At 38.4% G+C, this 24,654-nt stretch overlaps 1 protein-coding gene across 1 annotated transcript in view; it reads right to left on the bottom strand.

Moving 5' to 3' along the window:
• The window catches only part of FXN (frataxin), a 519,216-nt gene that overhangs the window by 52,491 nt on the left and 442,071 nt on the right, over window positions 1–24,654 (bottom strand). The window contains exon 4 of the mRNA XM_044064347.1: window positions 598–695. Within this exon, the coding sequence (XP_043920282.1) occupies window positions 598–695 (98 nt within the window). The remainder of the gene's footprint in view (window positions 1–597; window positions 696–24,654) is intronic.

Genomic DNA, 24,654 nt, shown 5'->3' with positions numbered 1-24,654 from the left:
TTGTCAAAATACTCCAGATACCTCTATTAATACAGCATTTACAGAAACAAACTGATGAAACTTTTAGACAAAGTCTACTAACTAAACGTAATGTTATGAAGCAGTGTGCATCTCTGAATTACCTTACCTGGTGCATGTCCATAATATTGTACACACACACACACACACACACACACACACACACACACACACACACACACACACACACACACACACACACAGTACAAGAAGATACCTAAATCTCCCAGTTAGACATATCAAGGTCGTTTGGGCAACGTCCTTCACAACTCACATTAAAAGGGAGCTAAACCAGGATAACAGGAGATTACTGGAGCCACAAACTGGCTTAGCTGTATACATTAGGAGGAAGGAACAGATAAGATTGTGACAGATAAAATGCTGAAGGCCTTGACTGTGCTGTCTTTTATGCTACATAAAAACAATATTTACTCAGAAGTTGTGTAATACAGTCACATGCATGATTAAATATTTAAAATTAAAATATTTATGACGTAATGTCACAGTAAAATACTTTAAGTTCCAGTCTTAAGGATTTTAAAGAAAACAGCAAGAAGTCAAACTGTATCAGCAATGTACCTGACTGGAGATGACAGCCAAAGCTGCTTATTTGGCGTCTGTTTGTTGATTACGTATGTTCCTTTGTCTCCACCCAGTTTAACAGTTAAAACTCCACTCTTGAAAGAAAAAGAATATAGATATTTATTCTCACATTCATTGGGGTATTATTTCATTAAAAACATCTGCATTTTTTCAGCATTCACATGGCATTCTGATCTTGATAACATTTTGCTTATATTAACAAAAGGAAGAAGATATTATAATTGCAGCTTAATGTAAGAAGTCAGTCTTTATGCAAAGTATGTAGAAAAGGACAAACACACAATCTATTACATAACTACACAAGGAATGATACTTATCCTGCTTAGCAAATATACATATGTAACATCAAAAAGCAAACAAGGGCAAAGCTAGCGCAGTAATAATAACAATGGCAAAATCTGTGTTGGCCCAGAGGTGCAACAGTTACGCTACTGAATACACCTCTGGGGCAGATTTGCATAGCATCACTGCATCACAGGGTCAGCAGGGGTCTATGGGCTAAGCAATAGTGTTTCCATCCTTAGGGTAGGGTGAAATAACTAGTTGCAGCAGCACTGCCCCAATAGAGGATGAGTTGAAGTAGCCGATAAACTGTCTGTGCAAGATGTAGAAAGTAGAGTTGTGTACACTTACTATAAATGTAGATGTTCGAGTGTATTCACTGTTGCAGTCATTATCCTGCTGGCAGGCTACCCTCAGTCGGCCTGAATTCTAAAGTCTAGGTCCGGCGTCGGTTGCTGTCGCCTCTTCCCTGACGTCAGTGCGCCAGGGGTATAAAAGATGCAGCCAACGCCATTTTCCTCAGTTTTTCTTGCCCCAGATGTCAGGTTCCCCCAAAAGGGTAGGCTAAAAATATGTCAATAAAACATGCATGCACCAAAGTATATATTTTGCCTTCATCTACAAGCAAATACACCACATAGGTTGTATAGAATAGAGAAGTACAGTTAAGTTCCATCAAAGAAATGGGGGATGGCGTGTGGGTAACCTGGACTGCAACAGTGAATACACTCGAACATCTACATTTATGGTAAGTGTACACAACTGTACTATGTTCTTCGTGTTTCACTGTTGCAGTCATTACAATTGGGTTGAATCCCAAAGCTAAGGTTGGGAGGCTGGAGATAAACAGCATTAGGGGCGGCTATTAGGCCCTGCAGAACTGCAGTGGCAATGCCTGCTCTGGATTTAGAGTAGAGTGGTAAGTGATAGTGCTTTGTGAAGGTGTGCACTGAACTCCAAGTAGCAGCCTGTAAAATGTCTTTGGTTGGTACTCCCCTGAGGAAGGCTGCTGAAGTGGCTGCTGCTCTGGTTGAATGTGGCCTAATGCCCTTAGGTACTGGCTTGCCATGTTGTGAATAGCAGAAACGAATGCAGTGGCCTATCCACTTTGAAATAGTCTGCTTTGAGATAGCCTTTCCTTGTGATCCTGCAGCATATGCCACTAGTAATTGCTCTGTCTTTCTGAAAGCTTTGGTTCTATTCAAATAGAAGCATAGCTGTCTGTGTATGTCCAAAGAATGCAGAATTCTCTCCCCCTTATTCTGTGGGTTTGGATAAAAAGTAGGCAGATGAATAGTTTTGTTAAGGGCCACACTGGACACTACCTTAGGCATAAATGTCATGTTTGTCCTCAGAGAAACCCTGTCTGGATAAAAAATGATAAAAGGTTCCACAGCCATGAGTGCCTGTAGCTCTGAGACTCGTCTTGCAGAAGTTATTGCTAGGAGCAGAGCTGTTTTCCAGGATAAAAACTTTATATCAGCTGCAGAGGCTGGCTCGAAAGGAGGCAGGGTGAGTTTTCCCAAGACATAATTAAGGTCCCATGCAGGTATTGGTGGTCTCCTTGGAGGCCTTAAATTTTTGGCCCCTCTGAGGTACTGCCTTAACAAAGGATGAGAAAAGATTGGTGGCTCTGTATTGTAATGAGCCGAAATGGCAGAGGTATGAATTTTTATGGATGAAAAAGATAGGCCTTTGTCCAGCACCTCAGTCAAGTATTGCAAAATCTAAGGAATGTTTGGAAAAGCTGTGTCAATTCCTTGTGCCTGGTTCTAAGCACAGAAACTCTTCCATTTTCCAGCATAGGATTTTCTAGTACTAGGTCTCCTGGCCTCCAAAATGACACCCATCACCGCTTTAGTGAGAGGTATGTTTTGTATGACTACATTATCCACCATGCTGCCAGATTTAAGGTCTTGAGTTGGCTGTGCAGGATCTGATTGTTTTGCTGGGACAGTAGATGAGGCACTTGGGGTAAGGTCCAGGCTGGGCATTGAGACAAGTTCCTTAGGATTGGATACCAGTACTGGTGTGGCCAGTCTGGGGCAATCAGTATAATTTTTGGCTTCTCCTGTCTGACCTTTAGGAGTACCTTGGGGAGGAGAGGCAGAGGAGGAAAAGCATACACTGTTAAGTTTTTCCAGCCAAAAGATAGGGCATCCACTTTCCATGCTTGTCTGTGATAAGTCCTTGTGCAGAATTCTCTTTAGTTGGCAGTTGTGAGGTGAGGCAAATAGATCTATGTCCGGGCATCCCCATTTCCTTGTTATGCTGAAGACTTGTGGATCCAATTTCCACTCGTTGGGATCCATGAGGTTTCTGCTTAGTTCGTCTGCCAGAGTATTTATCTTTCCTGGCAGGAATTGTGCCTGCAGATGTACTTGGTAAGTCAATGCTGTGTCCCACAAAGTCATGGCTAGTCTGCAAAGGGGGTAGGAATGAGTGCCTCCCTGCTTGTTTATGTACCACATGACCGTGGTATTGTCTGTCTTTATCAGTAGTTGTCCCAGATGAAGTAGGTCCTTGAAGGCTGTCAGGGCATTTTGAACAGCTAGCATCTCTTTTTGATTGATATGTAGATGCATTTGGTTTGTGGACCATGTGCCTTGAATACATTTTCCTGCCATGTGGGCTCCCCAGGCATAATCCGATGCTGCATTCGTTGTTAACATCTGTGTGGCTGGGGGTAGAGTGAATGGCTGTCCCTTGTTCTGGTGACAGGCCGCCTCCCACCATCGAAACACCTGTTGCAGGCTGGGAATGAGAGTAACTATTGTTTCCAGGCTGTGGCAATGTTGAGTCCAAACACTTTTTAGGTACCACTGAAGTTTCCTCATATGCAGTCTTGCATATGGAATTAGTAGAATGCAGGATGCCATGAAGCCCAAAGCCTACAGATTTTTTCTTGCAGATAACTAGGCCTTTGTTGCCAACAGTTTGAAACAGGTAGTCAGTTGTCTTCGTTTGTCTGGTGTGAGATAAACCATCTGGGCAGTTGTATTTAAGCTTGCACCCAGGAATATTATCTCTTGAGAGGGTACTAGTTTTGATTTTTGTTCGTTGACTGTGTACCCTAGACATGGTAGTAATCTCTTTACAAACGCCAGATGCTGTAGTAGAATGTCCTTGTTCTCTGCTTGAATGAGGCAGTCGTCCAAGTAAGGATATATTTGTATTCCTCTTTGTCTGCAGTATGCAATTACTGGTGCCAGGCACTTTGTGAAGACCCTGGGAGCAGTAGATAAGCCAAAGGGCAGTGCAGAGAATTGGTAGTGCATTGAGCGAGCTTTGAATCTGAGGTATCTTCGGCATGTTTGTCTGATTGGGACATGCAGGTATGCCTCTTTTAGATCTAAAGTCACAAGCCAAGCCTTCTTGCCCAACATGGGCAGAAGCTGTTGTAGAGTCAACATTTTGAATTTTGGAATATCCAGATATGTGTTTAGAATAGACAGGTCCAGTATTGGTCTCCAGGCTTTGTCCTTTCTGGGTACCAAGAACAGTCTTGAATAGAATCCTTGTCCCTGTTTTTGCTCCGGTACTTGTTGAATGGCCCTCATGTCCATGAGGGCTGAAACTTGTTTTTGTGCCTCTGCCCATTGATTGCGTGGCAGGTCTGGCATACCGTTTGGCCTTGGCAGGGTGTGAAAGTGGAACCTATAGCCTTGTGATACTATATTTAATCCTCCTTTACATCCTACTTTGATGTTGTTTGAAAAAGTTGTTACTGAGGAATTATACGCAACATATGTTAAAAATGGTTGGCAGAGGACCAACTCTAATCTTACTAAGGAAGAAAGTAGTTTGTTACATCAACTACAGACACAGTCTACTTTACGAATCATGAAACCAGATAAGGGAGGGGGGGTTATTATGTATAATGTAGAAGATTACAACAATGTTATTACTAACATTTTGTTAGATAGTGTTACATATACCCCTGTCTCCATTAACCAGATACATATAACCTATAGTAGGATAGATTCTTTGCTTGAAGAATATTTATTAGAAAATAGAATAGATTCTAAGACATAAAATTTCTTAAAACAACTGCATCCTAGTATTCCGAATATCTTTGGAATACCTAAGGTGCACAAATCACTACAAGCACCCCCTTTTAGACCAATAGTATTTGCAAAGAATTCTAAAACCCATCCACTAGCTGTGTATGTAGATAAACACACTAAGGAAATTATCAACAAAACTCCTCATTTAATCAAGGATTCATGGGAATTTTTGAGTAAAATGACCCAAGACCTGTGGAGTACGGACTGCATTTTTCTCACCATTGATGTGAAGGATTTGTTCACTTGCATCCCTAGAATAGAAGGATTTGAGTATTTCAGTGACTGTATTTTTAAACATTCTACTCTAACTAGGGATAGTATTCTTTTGGTGTTAGAACTAGTTGAGTTAATATTGGACTCAAACTACATTCACTTTCAAGGTGAGTTTTATCAACAGATTAGCGGTACTGCAATGGAAGCAGCTTGTGCTCCCACATAAGCTAATATAGTATTACTAGAATGGGAGAACAAGTTTGTCTTTCCCTTGGTTTTTTACAAACACTTTAAACTTTACTTGAGATTTTTGGACGACATTTTTGTGTTATGGGGTGGATCTAAGGAAGAACTTAATCTTTTCATGGAATATATAAATTCATGTACAAACTTTTTTTCTTTCACACATTCACATCATGAATTTAGCATCAATTATTTGGATGTTACTCTTTCAAAGACCCATACAGGTTTTAAATCAAACATTTACAGGAAACCTACTTGGTTGCAATAGTTTTTTTGCACTATAGCAGCCATCACCCTTTAGCACAAAATAAAAGTTTGATCAAAGGTCAAGCTGTCAGGATAGCCAGGATAACTTCCGACTTTTGTGACTTGGAAAGGGAAATTAATTTCTTAGGTAAATGTTTCATAGAAAGAGAATACCCCTTAGAAATAGTTAGTGTTATTCTAAAAGAAGTTACAAAAAACTGGGGTATTAAATATAAGGCTTTACTAGGTCAGCCCTTTCAAACTTCTCAAGTTCTTAAACAGGATAGGACCAAATACAAAGCAGCATGTATAATTCATTACAATATATTATCAGATTCATTCTTAGATATTATTAAAAATCACTGGAATTTAATGAAAATTGATAAGAAGATATACAAGTTAGTGGGAGAACAACCTATCTTCACATATAAGGTGGGAAACAATTTCAAGAGAACTTTTGAAAAAGGATATAATGAATTTATTCAGTATAGGGCCACCGATCCTTGTGGAGCATGTAGTGTTTGTGCATATATATATAATGAGGCAAGTGTTACATTAAACAACAGCTTGAAAAGTGTGGTGAGGTTTATTAAAGGTAGTTGCAAGTCTAAAATGCTGGTTTATATGGCCTTATGCACTTCATGTAGTGCATACTACATAGGTAAAACTGAGAGTGCATTTAAGGACCGTATTTACGAACACTTATATGATATTAGGGCTCATAAAGAAGCTAGTGCTTTGTACAAACATAGTATAACCTGTCCTTTCACATTCACTAGGTTTAGATTTGGCATTATTGACCTGGTTCAAAGGGATTCTTCTAAGGGAGGGGTGACCTGAAGAATGTTTTGTTACACAAGGAATTGTTATGGCAACTTAGATATAAATCTAACACCCCACCTGGTTGAAACGATTATATTAGTATAAAACCTGTATTATGTAAAAAAGCGGAAAATGTTTGATTTAAACAAATACAATAACAAACAAAATTTGTATATGAAGTTATGATTAAAATATTTACACATTATTATACATATATAAATATATAAATATATTATTTATTAATTATTTTATACATTAAATTGATTAATTGACTATAAAATTAAATAAGATATTTTTCTGGCTATTCTACAAGATATTTTATTGTGTAAGAAATGTTTACAAGAAGAAATAAGATAAACATGATGAAATTTTACTAGTAATACATGCCTTACATGTATTCATAAGGCAGTATTTGATTTTTATGTATGTTTCTTTAAAAGTTGATTGAGTGCAATTAACGTGATTTGAATGGGTGTATTTAAGTTGTAATTTGTACCAGTGCTTTTATCTGATGAAGTCTAGTCATTAGACGAAAGCGCTCATCCTCTGTGCTTTGTGAATTTTATAAAGATTTTTTTACCTACGTGGAGTCCAGGACTTTTTTTGATATTATATTTGGTTTATTTGGTACAATTTATCACAGTTATACTATATTTAGAACCCATTTGTCCTGGGTGATCATGTGCCAATTTTGTGAAAAAAGTGCTAGTTTCCCCCCCAAAGGGGCTGCCAAAAGATAAGTGCTTGGTGCTGGAAGGGGGAAGTCATTGAGACTGTTTCCTGTATGGCTGTGATTTTTCCTCTCCGCTCTTGGAGGTAGAAGCACCCCATTGTTTAAGCCTGCATGATACTTGGGGCTGTGATCTGCCTATGGTGCGTCTGTATCTGCCTCTTTGTGGCCTATCGGACACTGGAAAGGACCAATTCTTTGTACGCCAGTTCCTGCTAAATCTGGGAGGCTGTACCTGCAAGAAATCCTTGACTATTTGCATAGATTTAGCTTTGCCCTCCATTTTCTTCAACACCTCTTCTGCTTTAACACCAAACAAAGTATCATGCTGTAATGGAGCATCAATAGTTTTGCTTTAACATGATCAGGCAGATTGTGTTCTTTTAACCAAGCATGCCTCCTAATGACAGAACCTGTAACAGCGGCCCTGCAGGAGGCCTCTAGAGAATCAAAACCAAACCACATTGCAAAGTATGCTTTCAAACTTGTTCAGCTGCATGCAATAAATCCTGCATTTCTTTGTTGTCTGCACATTCTGAATTTGTTGACATTTTCTGTTTAAGCAATGACATAAGATATTGCTGATATTTAAGCATATGAAATTGGCAATTTAAGGCTCTTACAGCCAAGGTAGCAGAAGTATAAATCTTTTTACCCCATCTGTCTAGGGCCCTAGAATCCCTATCAGAGGGGATAGGGTTTTTTGCAGTAGAAGCCTTGACCCCTTTGGGACCCTGAGAGATGGGTTCTGGGTCAGCAGCAGGGTTTTTATAAAGAAATTTATGTGAATCTGGAACCCTATAGTATCTGTCTGGCTTAACAGGAGCTGGAGGTAAAGAGTCTGGAGATAGACTGGACTCTGAAAATACATCATCTACAATGTCTAAAACAGGCGGGATAGCAAGGGTCCTGTGCTGAAGCAATAAAAGGAAGTCTCTTGGATTCTGAGTAATCCTGACTCTCCCAGTGGAAATGCTCCCTCATAGTATGCAGTGTCTCCACAAAAGAATAATCTTCAGGAGGAGAGGCTGAAGGGATAGATTCTTCAGCATCAGAATCCTCATAGGGAGGAAGAGAATATTCCTGTTCAGAGGAGGAATCAGAGGAAATGGAAACCTGGTCTGAAGATTCGTATTCTAACTCTTGCCTAGGCCTCTTATCAGGAGGGGGATGGGAACCCCTGATCAAGGTAATAAGGTCTTCGGCCATTTTAAGCATCTGTTTTTTAGGCATGGAGGCCTGTCCAGGAGAATGCTGTACTTGTTTCTTTGTCTTTAGAGCTGCTTTAGTCTTTGCCTTTGAAGCTGAAGTAGGTTTTACATATAACTGTGTAGGCCTGAAAACACCCTCTGAAGCCGATGCCTGCTCAGCGGCTCTGGACCCATCTGAGGGAATAGTTTCCGAGTGTCCAATACCTTGAGTTTCCAGAGGCCTTGTTGGCTCCATGTGGGGGTCGGAAACGGCCTGTGGCTCTGAGATAGCAGGCGTCAGGGGCTGCGAAAGTGCCTCACTGAGAACCGGTGACAGGCCTAGCAGAAGCCTCGTCGTCGCTTTTGGATCTCGGATGCCTGTCCTTTTCTTTTTCTTTGCGCTTTTTATAAACTCCGGTAGTCGGCTGTTCCGACGGCATTATATAATTAAATCTTCTGCTAAAGTAATGGAATGCAAAATCGTACCGACGCTTAATAGTGCGTTGGTTAAATCTAGCACAAAACCGACAACTAGCAACGTTATGGTCAGGGCCTAGGCAAGGAATACAGTAAGAATGAAAATCCTTATGAGGTATTTGCTTCCCACAAGAAATACAATTATTAACTTTTTCTGACATCGGTCTGGATCAAGAAAAAAAGTTTCCCCAATGGGTAACTTAGCTTTAATGAAGACTTCGGATCTGAAATTCGAATTTGAAAAACTCAGGAGTCGGCCGACCGGCACTTGCGAACTGCTTTTGCTTCAGGCACAGCGGCAAGAAAGACTGATGAAAATGGCGTCGGCTACATCTTTTATACCCCTGGCGCACTGACGTCAGGGAATAGGCGACAGCAACCGACACCGGACCTACACTTTGGAATTCAGGCCGACTGAGGGTGGCCTGCCAGCAGGATAACCCAATTGTTATGACTGCAACAGTGAAACACAAAGAACATCAATCTGTTTCTTTTGCACACTGTGCAAGTACCCTCCAATGGGCACTAGCGCTGGCAGCCATCACCACGAATATACAGTAAACAAAATAGCAGTCTGTGAGGCACACTTTAAACATAACTCTGAACTGCTTCACAGCATGTTACACATATACATCCATCCTACATCCATTAATGGACGTGCACAGCGTGCTGACGGTATGAAGCATAATGTACCTATACCTTATGGCCTGACGCACTTCATTAAAAGAGCAATTCATGGATATCAGCAGACTCTACCCTCATTAGTATATTCGGGGTAAACTATTTTGAGAAATTTGCTGCTGAGATGCCGTCCAAAATGTGCAGCAAGAAGGGAGCAACAGAAGCAGTAATTCAGCCGACTGCAGCACTATTTGGGAGCACTGAAGCAACATTTCCACATGTCAGAGCTCAGTGAAAGTATACAGTGTCCCACATGTGGTAAGAGTTAGTTCAAAAATGTAATACATAGGTGAGCCCTTGACTGGGAATAGGGCATGGTAACACCAGTGTCCTAATAATAACTACTGTTCATTACAATGGTTTGCTGCATGTAAATGATGCAACTGATGTACACACGCACACATACATTATACACACACACATACATATATATATATATATATATATATATATATATATATATATATATATATAAGTGTGTATGGGTGTGTGTGTGTGTGTATGTGTGTGTGTATATATATATATATATATATATATATATATATATATATATATATATATATACACACACACACATACACAGTGGATATAAAAAATGTACATACCCCTGTTAAAATGCCAAATTTTTGTGATATAAAAAAATGAGACCACAATAAATAATTTCAAAACTTTTCCCATCTTTAATGAGGCCTATAACTTGTACAATTCAATTGAAAAACAAACAAATCTGTTAGGGGAAAAAGACAAAAAATAAAAAAGTACAATAAGCTGGTTGCATAAGTGTGCACACCCTTTAACTGAAACTTTGTTGAAGCACCTTTTGATTTAATTACAGCATTTATTCTTCTTGGGTAGGAGTCTATCAGCATGGCACTTCTTGACCTGGCAATATTTGCCCACTCTTCCTTGCAAAAGCACTCCAAATCTTTAAGATTGTGAGGGCATCTCTTGTGTATAGCCCTCTTCAGGTCACCCTACAGATTTTCTATTGGATTTAGGTCTGGGCTCTGGCTGGGCTATTCCAAAACTTTTAATTTTCTTCTGGTGAAGCCATTATTTTGTTGATTTGGATGTATGCTTGGGGTCATTGTCGTGTTGAAAGGTGAAATTCCTCTTCATCTTTCTAGCAGATGCCTGAAAGTTTTGGGCCAAAAGTGACTGATATTTGGAACTGTTCATAATTCCCTCCACCTTGACTAAAGCCCCTGTTCCAGCTGAAGAAAAGCAACCCTAAAGCATGATAGTGCCACCCCCATGCTTCACCGTGGGGATGGTGTTCTTTTGGTGATGTGAAGTGTTGTTTTTATGCCAAATGTACCTTTTGGAATTGTGGCCAAAAAGTTTAACCTTGGTCTCATCAGACCATAACACATTTTCCCACATGCTTTTGGGAGACCTCATGTATTGTTTTGCAAATTTTAGCTGGGCCTGGATGTTTTTCAGTGTAAGAAAAGGCTTCCATCTTGCAACCCTACCCCATAGTCCAGACATAGGGAGAATACCAGAGATTGTAGTCACATGTAGTACACAACCAGTACTTGCCAGAAATTCCTGCAGCTCCTTCAGTGTTGCTGTAGGTATCTTGGCAGCCTCCCTGACCAGTTTTTGTCTTGTCTTTTCGTCAATTTTGGAGGGACATCCAGTTCTTTGCAACGTCACTGTTGTTCCATATTTTCTCCACTTTTATGACTGTCTTCACTTTGTTCCATAGTATATCCAACGCTGGAAAATTTTTTTGTACCCTTATCCTGACTGATACCTTTCAACAATGAGATCCCTTTGATGCTGTGCAAGCTCTCTGCGAACCATGGCTTTTGCTGTAGCAGGCAACTGAATAAATGTCAGGAAAATCCTACTAGGACAGGTGAACTTTATTTGGGGTTAATCAGAGTCTCTTTAATTGATGGCAGGTGTGTACCCAAGAAGACTGAATGCTGTAATTAAATCAAAAGGTGCTTCAACAAAATATTAGTTTAAGAGTGTCCACACACAACAAAGTATTAGTTTAAGGGTGTGCACACTTACGCAACCAGCGTATTGTACGTTTTTTATTTTTTATATTTTTTCACCTAACAGATTTGTTTGTTTTTCAATTGAATTGTACAGGTTATAGGTCACATTAAAGGTTGGAAAAGTTTTGAAATGATTTATTGTGGTCTCATTTTTAATATCATAAACACTTTTTATATCCACTGTGCATATATATATATATATATATATATATATATATATATATATATATATCTACACACACACACACACACACACACTATATATATATATATATATATATATATATATATATATATATATATATATGTATATATATATATATATATATATATATGTATGTATATGGATCTAGTTCACTTAACTGATTCCCATTTCAATGACAGCTTACGATGCTGAATTTCAACATACTAAATCTTAAACCATATACAAGCACACTTAGAACACCAATAACTAACCCTTTCCAGAATTTAAAAACTACTTACCATCAAAATAGAAAAGGGACAATGTACAACCAAACTAGGTGGGGGGGGGCTATGACACCCACACCCCCCCCCCCTAATTAGGCATATTAACTCCAGGATCGCACTACAGTGGGGAAAAGGTCATATACTTTTAACTTGCCTTACAGTACTCTACACGCTGCCACTACTGCTGGGAACAAACAAAACATTTGTCAAATTAATTTAGATACTTCTCATAAAAATGTTGAGAGACAAACCCACATTCAGAAACACTACAACACTACTTTCTACATGACTATCAGAATTCTAACAGTCAGCACTATAAGTTACAATAATACTTTTTATCACAAGCAAGTCACAGATGAAGGAAAACACACAACAAGTCTACGTCTTAACTGTCGATGAAATGAGAGTCAGTCAAATGAATTGTCAGTCAAATAAAATTTAGGTCAGTTGGGTGTTGGTCAAATGAGTTTTAGGTCAAGTGAAGTAGACCCATATATATATATATATATATATATATATATATATATATATATATATACATACATACATATATGTTAAATACTGTTTTGTGTAAGTGCTGCTGGATAGCGATTTGGTGATGTGGGCTCCTGCCTCTGGGTGGATCCTGCTATTTAATCCATTTCAGCATACATTTTATGTTGAGGTTCCCATTCAGGCCAAGGGATGTGTCTGCTCTGAGCCCTATTTGCCATTTGAGCTTTTTAACTTCCAGTGGTGTGCTCAATTCACCACTGAAGGTAGAGACTTTTTCTAGCAAAAGGAAGTTGAAACTTGGGGGTTGTGTGCACTCCTTTGAGTCTCTTGCCAAAGCGTTTGTGGAGTCAGAGCATCTGATGGCCTGGAAGTGCTCTTTTATTGTCACTCAATTTACGAGTGGTCATTCCTATGTAGAAGGCTTGGCAATGGGCACATTTCCCTAGTTATACTTCATTTGCGCTGTCACAGTTGTAGCTGTCATGAAAAAGGATAGGGTGTTTCCTATTCACTATGGTAAGCCTGTCTTCAATAATGATGCATTGGCAGCAGCAGCATCAGTGTCTGTAGGGGTGAGAGCTGGGGGGGTCCTATTCTGTTTGGGATCTCAGGTCTACTCCCGTATTCAGTGTTTTAAGGGAGTTAGTCTTTTTGAAGTAAAAGGTGGGCTGTTCACCTAGCACTTTGTGGAGTTCTGGGTTGCTTCGCAGGATGCCTCACTTGTTCTGCAGCATGTTCCTGACTGCTGTTGCATCAAGAGAAATAGGGATGGAGAATCTTGGTTGGTTGCTGTCCCTTTATCTGGGAGGTTCTTTGAATTCATATTTTAGGATGGGCAGGTGTCTTGTGTGCCTGCGTTCTGCCACTTGCAGGGCTGTGGAATTAACTAAGATCGCTGGGTACTGTTTTTCCAGAAACAGTTTGCAGAGCTCTTGGCTTTCTATTGCAAAGTCCCTGTCCTCACTGACTAATCCACTAAACCTGACAAATTGACCTTTCACTATGTTCTTTTTCATGAAGCCAGGATGTCCATCCTAAAATACCGGTACATTAGGTGCCTCCTTTCTTTAAATTATTTGTGCCACTAACTTTTTATTCATGTAGTATAGCTTTGTGTATACTAGACAGCTTCAGAAATAACATGTGATGAGGGGCATTTAGAAAATTGTGTGAATGGGTAACTCCAAAACATACCTTCAAAAATAGGTACATCATATATACAGGGGTAAATCAGTACATGAAAATTGGAAAATTCCTCCAAAATACAGAGTCTGACAGGAAAGGCAGTCATGGCTAGTATCCGTATTACATTTGCTATACAGAAATAGTACACATATGAACAGTAGTGAGAACACAGGCACCAAAGCATATACTACACATAGGTACGTACACCTAGTATTCAGGTACACAAAAACAGCAGCACAGGTAAGCACAAGTGTAAATTACACACCAGCATGTTTCCATCTGCTATCTGCATGTACACCACTGAGCCTCCTATCTTACAAAGGTTGTCAAAATCACTCTGTTATGATTAGTATTGTGTATACACAGGCCAGACCACTACTATCTTGACACCTGCAGATGACAAGACAGGACAGAAGACTAAAGGTTTGCAACTACACATTGTCTGCTGATGAGGTCAAGAATCAACAGTCCTAAGTCACACTGACATTAGCTATCTCCCTCCTGGGTGAGTCTGCATTCTTTGGCCAGAATAACAGTGTTGTCTGACCCACATCTGAGCTAGGGTTTGAATAGAACTGCAGCACGCCACCATCCCTATTGGGGACCTCCCTCAAACCTGACAGCACCACCACAGCTCCTCTTGGTGCTGCATCACCAGATGAATACACCATATATAATGTTGGCATATCCACTGTTCAGCAGTCTACTGGGGTCCCAACCAGCCTCTAATATTCAGTGCGGCAACTGGGATCATTCAACAGATGTGTAGGACTATAATCCAGCCACAGTTTGTATCCACTCATGCTGATGCGCAGATGAATGGTGTATGTTGTATGGCTTCTATAAGGATGTTAATGAGCAGTACCAATGCCTTCTGGAGGCACTGAAGTCTTGATGTATGAGTAGACGAACAAAAAAAAAAATGTGTAAGCAGTGGGATGACGCTCACATTGATTCCACTTTTTGCCATTTTTATATTCATTTACCACTTATTTTATTTATTTGTTTTGCTGGCTATGCATTTATTTACAACATGATTGGTCCATGGGGCATATGGTTGAGCAATGTTCACCTCCAGGTGAGAGTGAGAATCACCCTCACTGCTTTAGGGACATCTAAGGTCAGAGGCATATGCATACAGAGTGTGGCCACTTAGGGAACACAGACTGTACCTTAGACACTTGGAGTTTCACACTCAGACAGTCACTGTCATGGGAGGCCATTGGATAGACCCTTCAGGGGAAAGAAACCTCATTGCAGATCCCATACAGGTTTTGTTCTAGCAGTGCTGCCACATCAATGTCACAGGGGCCTCTAATCTCACCACTTCCAGCCATCAAAATAACCCCAAAGAATGGTAATATGCTGGCTCACCCACTCTGTCTGCAGAAGAAAGTACCTCAGACAGCTGTCCCCCTGCCCAAGACAGTACAGTTGTGCAAATAAACATCATAACAGTGGATATTTTAATAGATCACTGTTGCGTGGTGCTGCGGTAGCGTTGTCGCCTCACAGTTAGACGTTGCCCGTTCGATTCTCAGTTAAAGCGTCTACTGTGTGACGACATGCGTGAATGGGCGTTCGCCGTTGAAGGTTGTGCGTTAGGCCCGGCAAGCCAGCATGTAAAACTCTACTGCCAATCATTAGCGGACCGGAGTTCCGCTGTGGCGACCCCTAACCGGGAAAAGCCGAAAGACGCACACACCCACTGACACTGGCCAACTTTTCAAAACTTAAGGATGCCCTCCATGTGCTCCACCTTTCAGGAGCTTGAGAGGAGCTCCATGTAAAAAAGACAGATAACCAACATTTTAGAGTTTTCTTGTCCCAAGAAGGGAGGCAATAGTCCTGAAAGGATAATGCTAAGAAATGCAAAACAATGGTAAGTATATGCACCAGGGTATATACATCCACATGCTGGCCATACAAATAAATAAATAATAATAAATAACAAAAAATTCAAAAGGAGGGGGAATGGAGGGATGTGATGGCTAGTGCAACAGTGATCTATTAGAACATTTTCTATTATGGTAAGTTAATTTACGCAACTGTACTATGTTCAATATTAGGTCACTGTTACAGTAGCCTTAGCTATTTGAGTAACTACCATAGCTTAAAAACTAATAAGAGAGGAAGAAATACATCAAGAATAGAGAAATCCCTGGAGAATGGTTCTAGCAAAGCCTGTTCCAGACCTGGAAAAGGAATCCATTTTGTAGTACTTTGTAAATGTATGTACAGAGGACTAAGTTGCTGCCTCAAAAATACTCCAAGAGTCCACCACTTTCCACACAGCCATGAAGACGTCATAGCCCTTGTGGGATGGACACTAATCAGCCTATAAATGGCTTATTAAGTAGAGAGTAACAAAAAGAAATATCATGAGACAACCATCTAGATATTGTCAGCTTTGACACTGGTTATCCTTGCCTCTTACCTTCATAGCAGAGAGAGACAGCTGATTAGGCTTTCTTGAAGGATAGAATCTTGTCTGGGTAGTATCAGAGCTTCTCGTGGACATCCAGAGTATGAATAAGTTTTTCTCCCTTGTTTTTGGGGTAAGAAAAAAGACAGAGAGAGCAATAGACTGGTTCAAGGTAAACTCTGACATCACTTTCATGAAGGGATTCACATCTAGATCAGGGGAGGTCATCGTGCCTCTTTACTCATCCCTCATCAGGCCCATAATTGAGTACAATGCCCCTTTTGGGATGTACCTTACCAGACACCTGCAGCAACTGGAAAGACCCCAAAAGTACCTCACCAAGAGGATCAAAGGGCTCAAACAGATGCCATACGCTGCCCGGTTAAAGAAACTCCAGCTCTACTCAGTGGCATACTGCCTGTTCAGAGGCGATCTGTGCCTGACGTATAGAGCCATGTCCAACCCGGAATTAATGGACATTGCTGCACCTCAGAAAATCCAAATCCCATCGAGCTACGCGCTCGAGAGACTTGAACCTCAGCACTGAAATAAATAGGACATGCTGGAGGGACAGATTCATAACCCAGAGGCTCCCTTCACTCTGGAATAAAATCCCAGTCCAGGTTAGGCAGAGTCCCTCATTGACTCTCTTCAAGAGGAATCTTGATGAGTGGATGGGAGATCGTAGGTTTACCCTGGGTATCACTTCTGTGTCACTGTTAGACAGAGGCACGGTATACTACCTCGAAAAAGGGCATAGCAAAATAAATTTAAAATGGGTGGCGAAAGCCAAACACATTCTGGCTAGGCTTATAAATGCCCTAGGGCAGATAGCCTAGTATGAACCTATGAACTTTACACACTAAAGCAGTACTTGTTCTCAAAGAAACATTGTCCTTATTGAAAATGCAATTCAGATACTTGCCTAGCACAAATCAGACCAAAAAGTAAAAGTCTTCCATGTAAAGAACCTTGATTCAACCTGATGAGCTGGTTCAAATGAAAAAAAAGTATGCTTTTCAAGCACAAAGTTAAGCTCCCAAGGAAAAGCCACCTGTTTTCTAGGTAGACAAATAGGAAAACTCCTTTCAAAAACTGCTCAACTTGGGCATAAGAAGAAAGGAGGAGATCTAAGGGCGAACAAGCAGATAAGGATAAAAAATTAACCTTGACACAGGAGTAAGAAAGGCCAGAGTGCAATAACTTACTCAAATAATCAAGAACCAGAGACAGCCAGGCCTTAAAAGGGCCCTGATCTTTTGCACCTGACAAATGACCAATGGGACAATGAAAGGAAAAGCAACTGGATCAGACAGATATTAGCTGGAAATAGTATTTCATCAAAAGGTACTGCCATCTTAATCAAAAAAACCTTCCCTGGGGAAATCTTAACCACTAACTCTGACACCAATGGACGGTGATGTCTATTTACCTATTCTTACCTCCAATTAAACTGCCCTACACTATTTCTAAACATATATAGCCCATGCACAAACCAGCATCTGTTTATGAAATTCACAATACATTACTACAGTATACCAATCATTACTTTATTACAGGGGGCGACTGGAATGCGCTTATTGACCCCTTAAATGATAGCTCAAATAAAAATAGGAAACAACCCCCTCAATTAACTGCATCGTTACATGGCTTGACAGACCTGATAAATAATTTCAATTTAATTGACACATTCCAAATATTTGATCACAATAAAGTAGCCAACAAATACACTTACTTCTCGGCATCTCATAAAGTCTGGTCTAGAACTGATTTTTTTCCTAATCTTGGACGTTTTTTCAAATAAAATTAATAGCTTTGCCCTTGAGGCAAGATCTATCTCATATCACTCTAATGTATCCTTAAGTATCAGTCCAACACACTACTGTAACTGCAATGGAAGCAGTCTCACCTGGACGCTAAATATTAATATCCTTAAAAAAGAAGATGTTACAAATGAAATTAACCAATATCTTAAACAGTTTGAGTTGAATCCTCTATGTGTTCCATCCCGTATGATGTTCAATTGGCTGCCGCCAAAGATGTTATCAGGTGGATACTTATTCAAAAAGCGTCCTTATATAAAAAGAAGGAACAAAGTTATATCACTGACCTCGCCAAAGAGTATACAGAGATTGATCTACAACTCCAAAACAAATATTCTCTGGACCTAGAAAATAAACTACACAAGACTCCAAAAAAATATACTCTTTTCATCAACAAAACCAATCCTTAGCCGAACTAAGACTCCTGCATAGATACCCGGAATGGGCACAAACACCCTGTAGAACACTAGCCAAATTAATAAACATCAAAGATGGACCAAACTATATATCAGAAATAAACTACAAAGGTAAAACCCTGTACAGTAACTTTGACATTATTAATTCCTTCACAGAAATTTTTAGTGAAATATATAACCCTCAAAATCAAACTCATAATGATATCTATAAAGAATTCCTACACAAGTTATCTCTTCCCAAACTAAACCATGCACAACATAACCTATTAGTTAGTCCTGTCTCACTGAATGAAATAAAAATAGCTATCAAGAAGCTCAAACCCAAAAGGGGTGACAGGACCAAATGGCTTTACAGGAGAATTTTACCAAACTCTTAATGAACTTATTAAAATTCTTCTTAATCTATACAACTGCATCATTCTTAAGGGGATCAATGATATATGAATAACTCTAAAACAATTCTCATCTTGAAACCTAACTCTGACAAGTCTAACCCTCTTAGTTACAGACCCATTGCTCTTATCAATATAGATATTAAAATTCTGACATCTATTCTAGGAAGCAGAATATAGAAAGTCCTGGGTCAAATCATCTCCCCTGAACAATTAGGTTTTATGAAACAAAGACAACTCTGTGACAACACCTTCACTTTAGATACAACAATGTTATTTCTAAAAAATGACAAACACCGGAGATACGCACTCATGCTAGATGCCACCAAAGCCTTTGATAATGTAGACTTGAATTTCCTATATTTGACCATGTAGTACTTCAACTTCCCTGAATATAGTATTAACATAATAAAAATGCTACATAACAATGCTACTACCTCCCTATACATAAATAAAACAATGTCCCACCCTATCAAAATTACTAATGGAACTAGACAGGCCCCTTTCACCTTACCTTTTTAATATTTATCTTGAACCTCTCCTACTACTTATTAACCAAAAAAACCTATCACCACATACCAAGAGTTTTCAACATAGAAATAAAATACTCAGCATTTGCAGATGATTTAAATAATATTTACTTCAAGCTTCCGAATAGTGATCTGCACAAAATTCATAAATCAATAAGCCTCTTTTCTACTGCTGCAAATTACAAACTTAATCCCTCAAAATCATCTATTTTTTCGTTAAATCCTTGCAATCACTTAGAATCCTATTTCCCCCTGTCTGACATACCAGTCAAATACACAATTAAGTACCTAGGAATAACCTTTAAGCACACACACCAGGACTTGATGAAAGCTAATTTGCTTAAAGTCTGGGAAAAGATAAACAATGACCTATCCAGGTGGAAAAACATTAATTTATCCTTACTGTCAAAAACTGCTATTGTTAAAATGAACATTCTGCCTAGGATATTATTTCATCTAAACTCCATAAACTTAAATATACCCCAAATTTTTTTTAATAAAATGGAAACTACCATCTCAAAATTCCTTTGGTTCTCTAAATCAACCAGAATTTCTTACAAAATATTAATACTACCAAAAGGAAAAGGTGGGCTGAGCCTCCCCAATTTCAATCTTTACTATAACATAATAAATGCAAGCCGCTTAATCCAAATTGCAAACCATGAACCATCTGTAGATACATGGACCCCAACCTGGGTTAAAATCTGGCACAATTATCGACAATCCCTCAAATTAAACCCTCAGTCTATCCCATATAAAATTCTTGATAATAAGCTCACACCTAAAATTCTACCTGCATTAAAAAATTAAATATTTTTCATGCATTGTTACGATCTCTCAATCTACAAGATACTCTCCTTTTTCTCCAACCAATTCACCTAAACCCAAATATTAAAATCAATAACAAAATGATAGACTTAACCAACTTTTCCCTAATTAAAAATGCCACTGTATGGCAATTTCACCACCTTATGAACTTTGCTGCAGTTAAAGGACACTTTGGGGCTCCAAGTAAATATGACCCCATGTTAGGACAACTTAAATCTTTAATAAAACTAAAATTTGCAAACATCAAAGTAAATGAACGCGAAGTAACCCTAACACAATCAATTATCAAAACCTTTTCCCTCAAGAACAAAATGATATCTCATGCTCACAAGCTTTTAATTAACCTCAAATATCAATCATCGATCCTATACTCCAAATATTGGGATGACATACATGGTGAAATCCCAACTAATTCCAAATATGAAGCAATACGTAACACCTTAAATCTAACACCTTTTAAGAATCTAATTTATACCTAGCTTATGATTAATAATAACTCATACTACACTCCACATTGAAATATGGGTACAGCAAAAATCTATCCTGTCCTTTCTGCTCCCTCCAGCATGCAGATATACTGCACATCTTTTGTAGTTGTAAAAATATATATAAACTTTGGTGCTCCCTCAGGATTCAACAGGAAAAAAATGGGTTATGAGAAGACTACTTTCTCCTGGCAAGCCAGAATCCTTAATATAACCTCTAAATCTTTAACAGGTGTCAGAAAACACATCCTAACTACTGTGTGTGCTCTTCTTACATACTTTATAGCTAAGAACTGGCTAAACCCGTCGTGAATTTCTTGGGAGAATTTCAAAATAATGGCAATTAAGTACATATCTTCACACAAACTTTGTTCTGGTAGTAAAAAAAAAAGAGACTATTTCCAGAATTACTGGTGCAGTCTCTTTGATTTAATTCAAAGTAAATATATAACATATCTAACTATTAATACAATTTATGAAGACCTTTATGCTTGTACATTTTAGTCATATAACAGATGAATACAGACTATACTATACTTTTAAACATAAATATATGATGTTCCTTTGTCCACTTGTTATGGCATCCATGGTGTAAATAGTGTTCATTTGGCAAATACACCCCTTTTCTTTCACTTTACACATAAACAAGACATAGATATTTCGCCTAACCATTCTAGTTATTATTCCTCCTACTGTTAACTAAGGATAATCATACCCTATCTTGTATTACACAGTTAGTATAAGGGGGGCTAACTATTACATTCTATCCTCAATGCATATGTTTTGGTTTAGCAAAGTTGTTTTGTCTTGGTTAGTCGTTATTTTTTTTATTATTTAGGTACTGCTTTGCTATGGTAAAGTCTTTATGCTTACTCATATTGTTACAATTTCTCTGCATAGCAAGGTTTTTTTATATGAATACACTGTATTATACCTTTTTGTTGTGTTTCTGTTTTACAAACCTTGTAAAAACTAATACAAATTATATTTGAGAAAAAAAGGGTCCTGGTCTTTTGAATGACACCAAGCAGAAAATATTTTAACCATTTACACATACATATGATTTCCTAGTAGCAGGTGTTTTAGCCTGCTACTAGACCTGTTTAACATCCTCAGGAAAAAAAGGTGCATAAAAGGCATCAAAATTCTGTAATCAAGGCAATCAGTCGAAGAGTTTTCAGGTTTGGGTGTATCAAACAGTCCCTGTCTTGTGAAATTAAAACCATTCTGTGGGGAAGCCTATGCTTGGCCTGCCCTTGGCCAGTTTCAAAAGAAAGGAGAACCACTGCTGCTTGGGCCAAAAGAGGGTCACCACCACAATCCTTGGGAGTCCCTCTGGATTTATAGAAGAATCCTATAGCTTAGTAGAAACTGGAAAGACATCTGTCTATGGGAATGAGGAGGGATCTGAATTTCTGACCTGTTTACAAGAAATCCTACAGCAGAATTTATTTAGTTGTCTGTTTCGAGTGGAGGTAAAAAAACAGATCTACTTGATGTGTCTCTCATAGCTGGATAAATTATTGGGAAGATTGCAGGGTAACATTTCCATTCATGAGGGAACATGCTAGTCCTGCTTAGCTTGTCTGCTACAAAGTTTTGTTCTGATGGGAAGTATGAAGTCTGAAGTGTGAAAATGAGCTGAGTTTCTACCTCCCAGGCTATCACTGCAAATCTGAAAAGGGACTGAGCTCTGGTAACCCCCTTTTTACATACCACATCACTGTGCTGTTATCTGAAAATGGTCCTGGGGACCAGAGATGATTCAAGGCTTTTGACACATTTATTGATGCCATCATCTCTCTCTCTCTCTCTCTCTCTCTCTCTCTGACATTTATGTGTTTCTTCCCCACAGAGTTTGCACTTTCACACCTTTGGAAACCACTCCCACTGCCAGGTCTGAAGCATCTGTTGTGACAGACTGGAGAGGGTGAAGAAGAGTGAAACCTGTTCTATCTGCCACATAACATCCCTCTTTAACTCATCTGAAAAAATAAAGGGCAAAGATGCTGAGCTCAGAATGAAATGATGTACCACTTAATTTTTCTCATGTGAAGTCTGGCTAGGGGAATCATAAAAATCATAAATGCCATGTACCCTAAAATCATGAGAAATTCCCTGGCAGATATGTGGTGCTGCTTGTAAACATTCAGGAAAAACTCCTGGAAAGTACAGTTGTGTAAAACCTTACCATAACAGTAGATGTCCTTCTCTTCACTGTTACAGTATTCACCTTGGGGATCTCCTGCCAAGGATATCCCAATGTCTAAGCAAGTATAAGGCAGATAGAGCTGAACTTCCACAGCTGAACCACTCGGATCCAATAGTTGTAGTAAAAAAAAGCTTTATTCACAAAAATACCACACAGCAAGCACTTTTGTTTAAGGCTATGATAAACTTCATCAGACAATTAAAACAAATGCATTACATCCTTTTATATAGGTACTCATTATTTCATTGGACCCATAATGAATTAATTAACCAACCAATATGCATGCTATTCTATTGCTATTACAAATACATGAATAAATACATTTAAAATACGCTAAAATTAAATAAAATAATTTCGTAAGATGCGCTTATTGTATTATACACGATATATGTTATATATATATATTAAATATGTAAAATTAGGTATATAGTATATATATTAAATATGTGAACATTTTGTCAATGTAAGAATTATGTATATAATATATATATATATATATATATATATATATATATATATATATATATATATATATGTGTGTATATATAATATTAATATGGAAAAATTTGTTATTAGGTAACATAATCAGCCAATTTTCTTTCTTTCCAATGCTTTTAATTTTAGAACTGGGGCTCTAGAGCTAAGCTCATTTATTCCAGGCCAGTTGTCGGCCTGTACTTTTATTTGCCATTTTAGTTCTTTTAGCTCTAATTGCACACCCCATGGCTTCTTATCTTCAATTTCTACATGATCCCAATAGCCATAAAAGAAAACTGGTGATCACTGTATTTGCAAATATGCTTCACCAAAGCATTGTTTAATTTATTTTTCTTAATGGCATATTCATGTTCGTATATTTTTTGAGACAAACGTCTCTCAGTTTTTCCAATGTAGAAAATTGGACAGGAACTGCACATTGCTAAATAAACAACTACTTTGGAATTGCAATTATATTTACTTTGTAAGCAGAATCTTTTGTTTCTAAGATAAAACTTGTTACCAATTTTTACTTTATACCACCAATGGCATGCCCCACATCTTGACATACCTGTAATCAACTGAGCAGGCATTTGAGTCACTTGTTTTAAAATTTCTTTAAAACTTTTCCCTTTTCTATAAACTATTTTGGGTTTCTCATTTATATGACTTCTAATACAGGGATCATCTAACAGAATAGTCCAATTTTTTGCAAATACATCCCTTATCATGTAATGATCCTTGGAAAAATTAAGAACCAAGGCTTTAGAAAAATCACAATGATTATCTGGTACACAATTCTGAACATTATTTAAGTTCACTACACTATTATTATTGATGCTGTTACAGTCATCAAAATCATTCGGCCTATCTCAAATGGGTTTAAAGTGCCCATTAATTCTCTTAGTGGTTACTTCTTGTACCAATACATCTATTAAGGCCATAGGATAATCCCTGTTAATGAACATAGTGCAGAAAAAATTGCATTCATCTATAAATTCTTCAAAATCTGTCACCATCTGGGCTGCCCTAACAAGCTGCCCCTTGACAACAAACTTTTTCTGGTGCTCCGGAAGTGAACTACTATAATGTAAAAAGCAATTTGAATAAGATTCCTTTCTATGGATGAGTGCTGTATAAACTTCATTAATTCTATCTTTAACAAGATGGACATCCAAATAATTAATGTATTCCACATTAATGTCACAAGTAAACCTTAAAAATTCCGTAGTACCATTTATATATGTAAGAAATTAATTTGTGTACCATTCCATATGATGCTAATATCATCTTGAAATCTATGATAAGACTTTAAAAATGCATTATATTTGGTA

Source organism: Protopterus annectens, chromosome 2.part2 (assembly GCF_019279795.1).
Source record: "Protopterus annectens isolate FY-2018-M chromosome 2.part2, PAN1.0, whole genome shotgun sequence".
NCBI classification, from domain to species: Eukaryota; Metazoa; Chordata; order Ceratodontiformes; family Protopteridae; genus Protopterus; species Protopterus annectens.
This window is presented reverse-complemented; position numbering and strand designations above follow the sequence as displayed.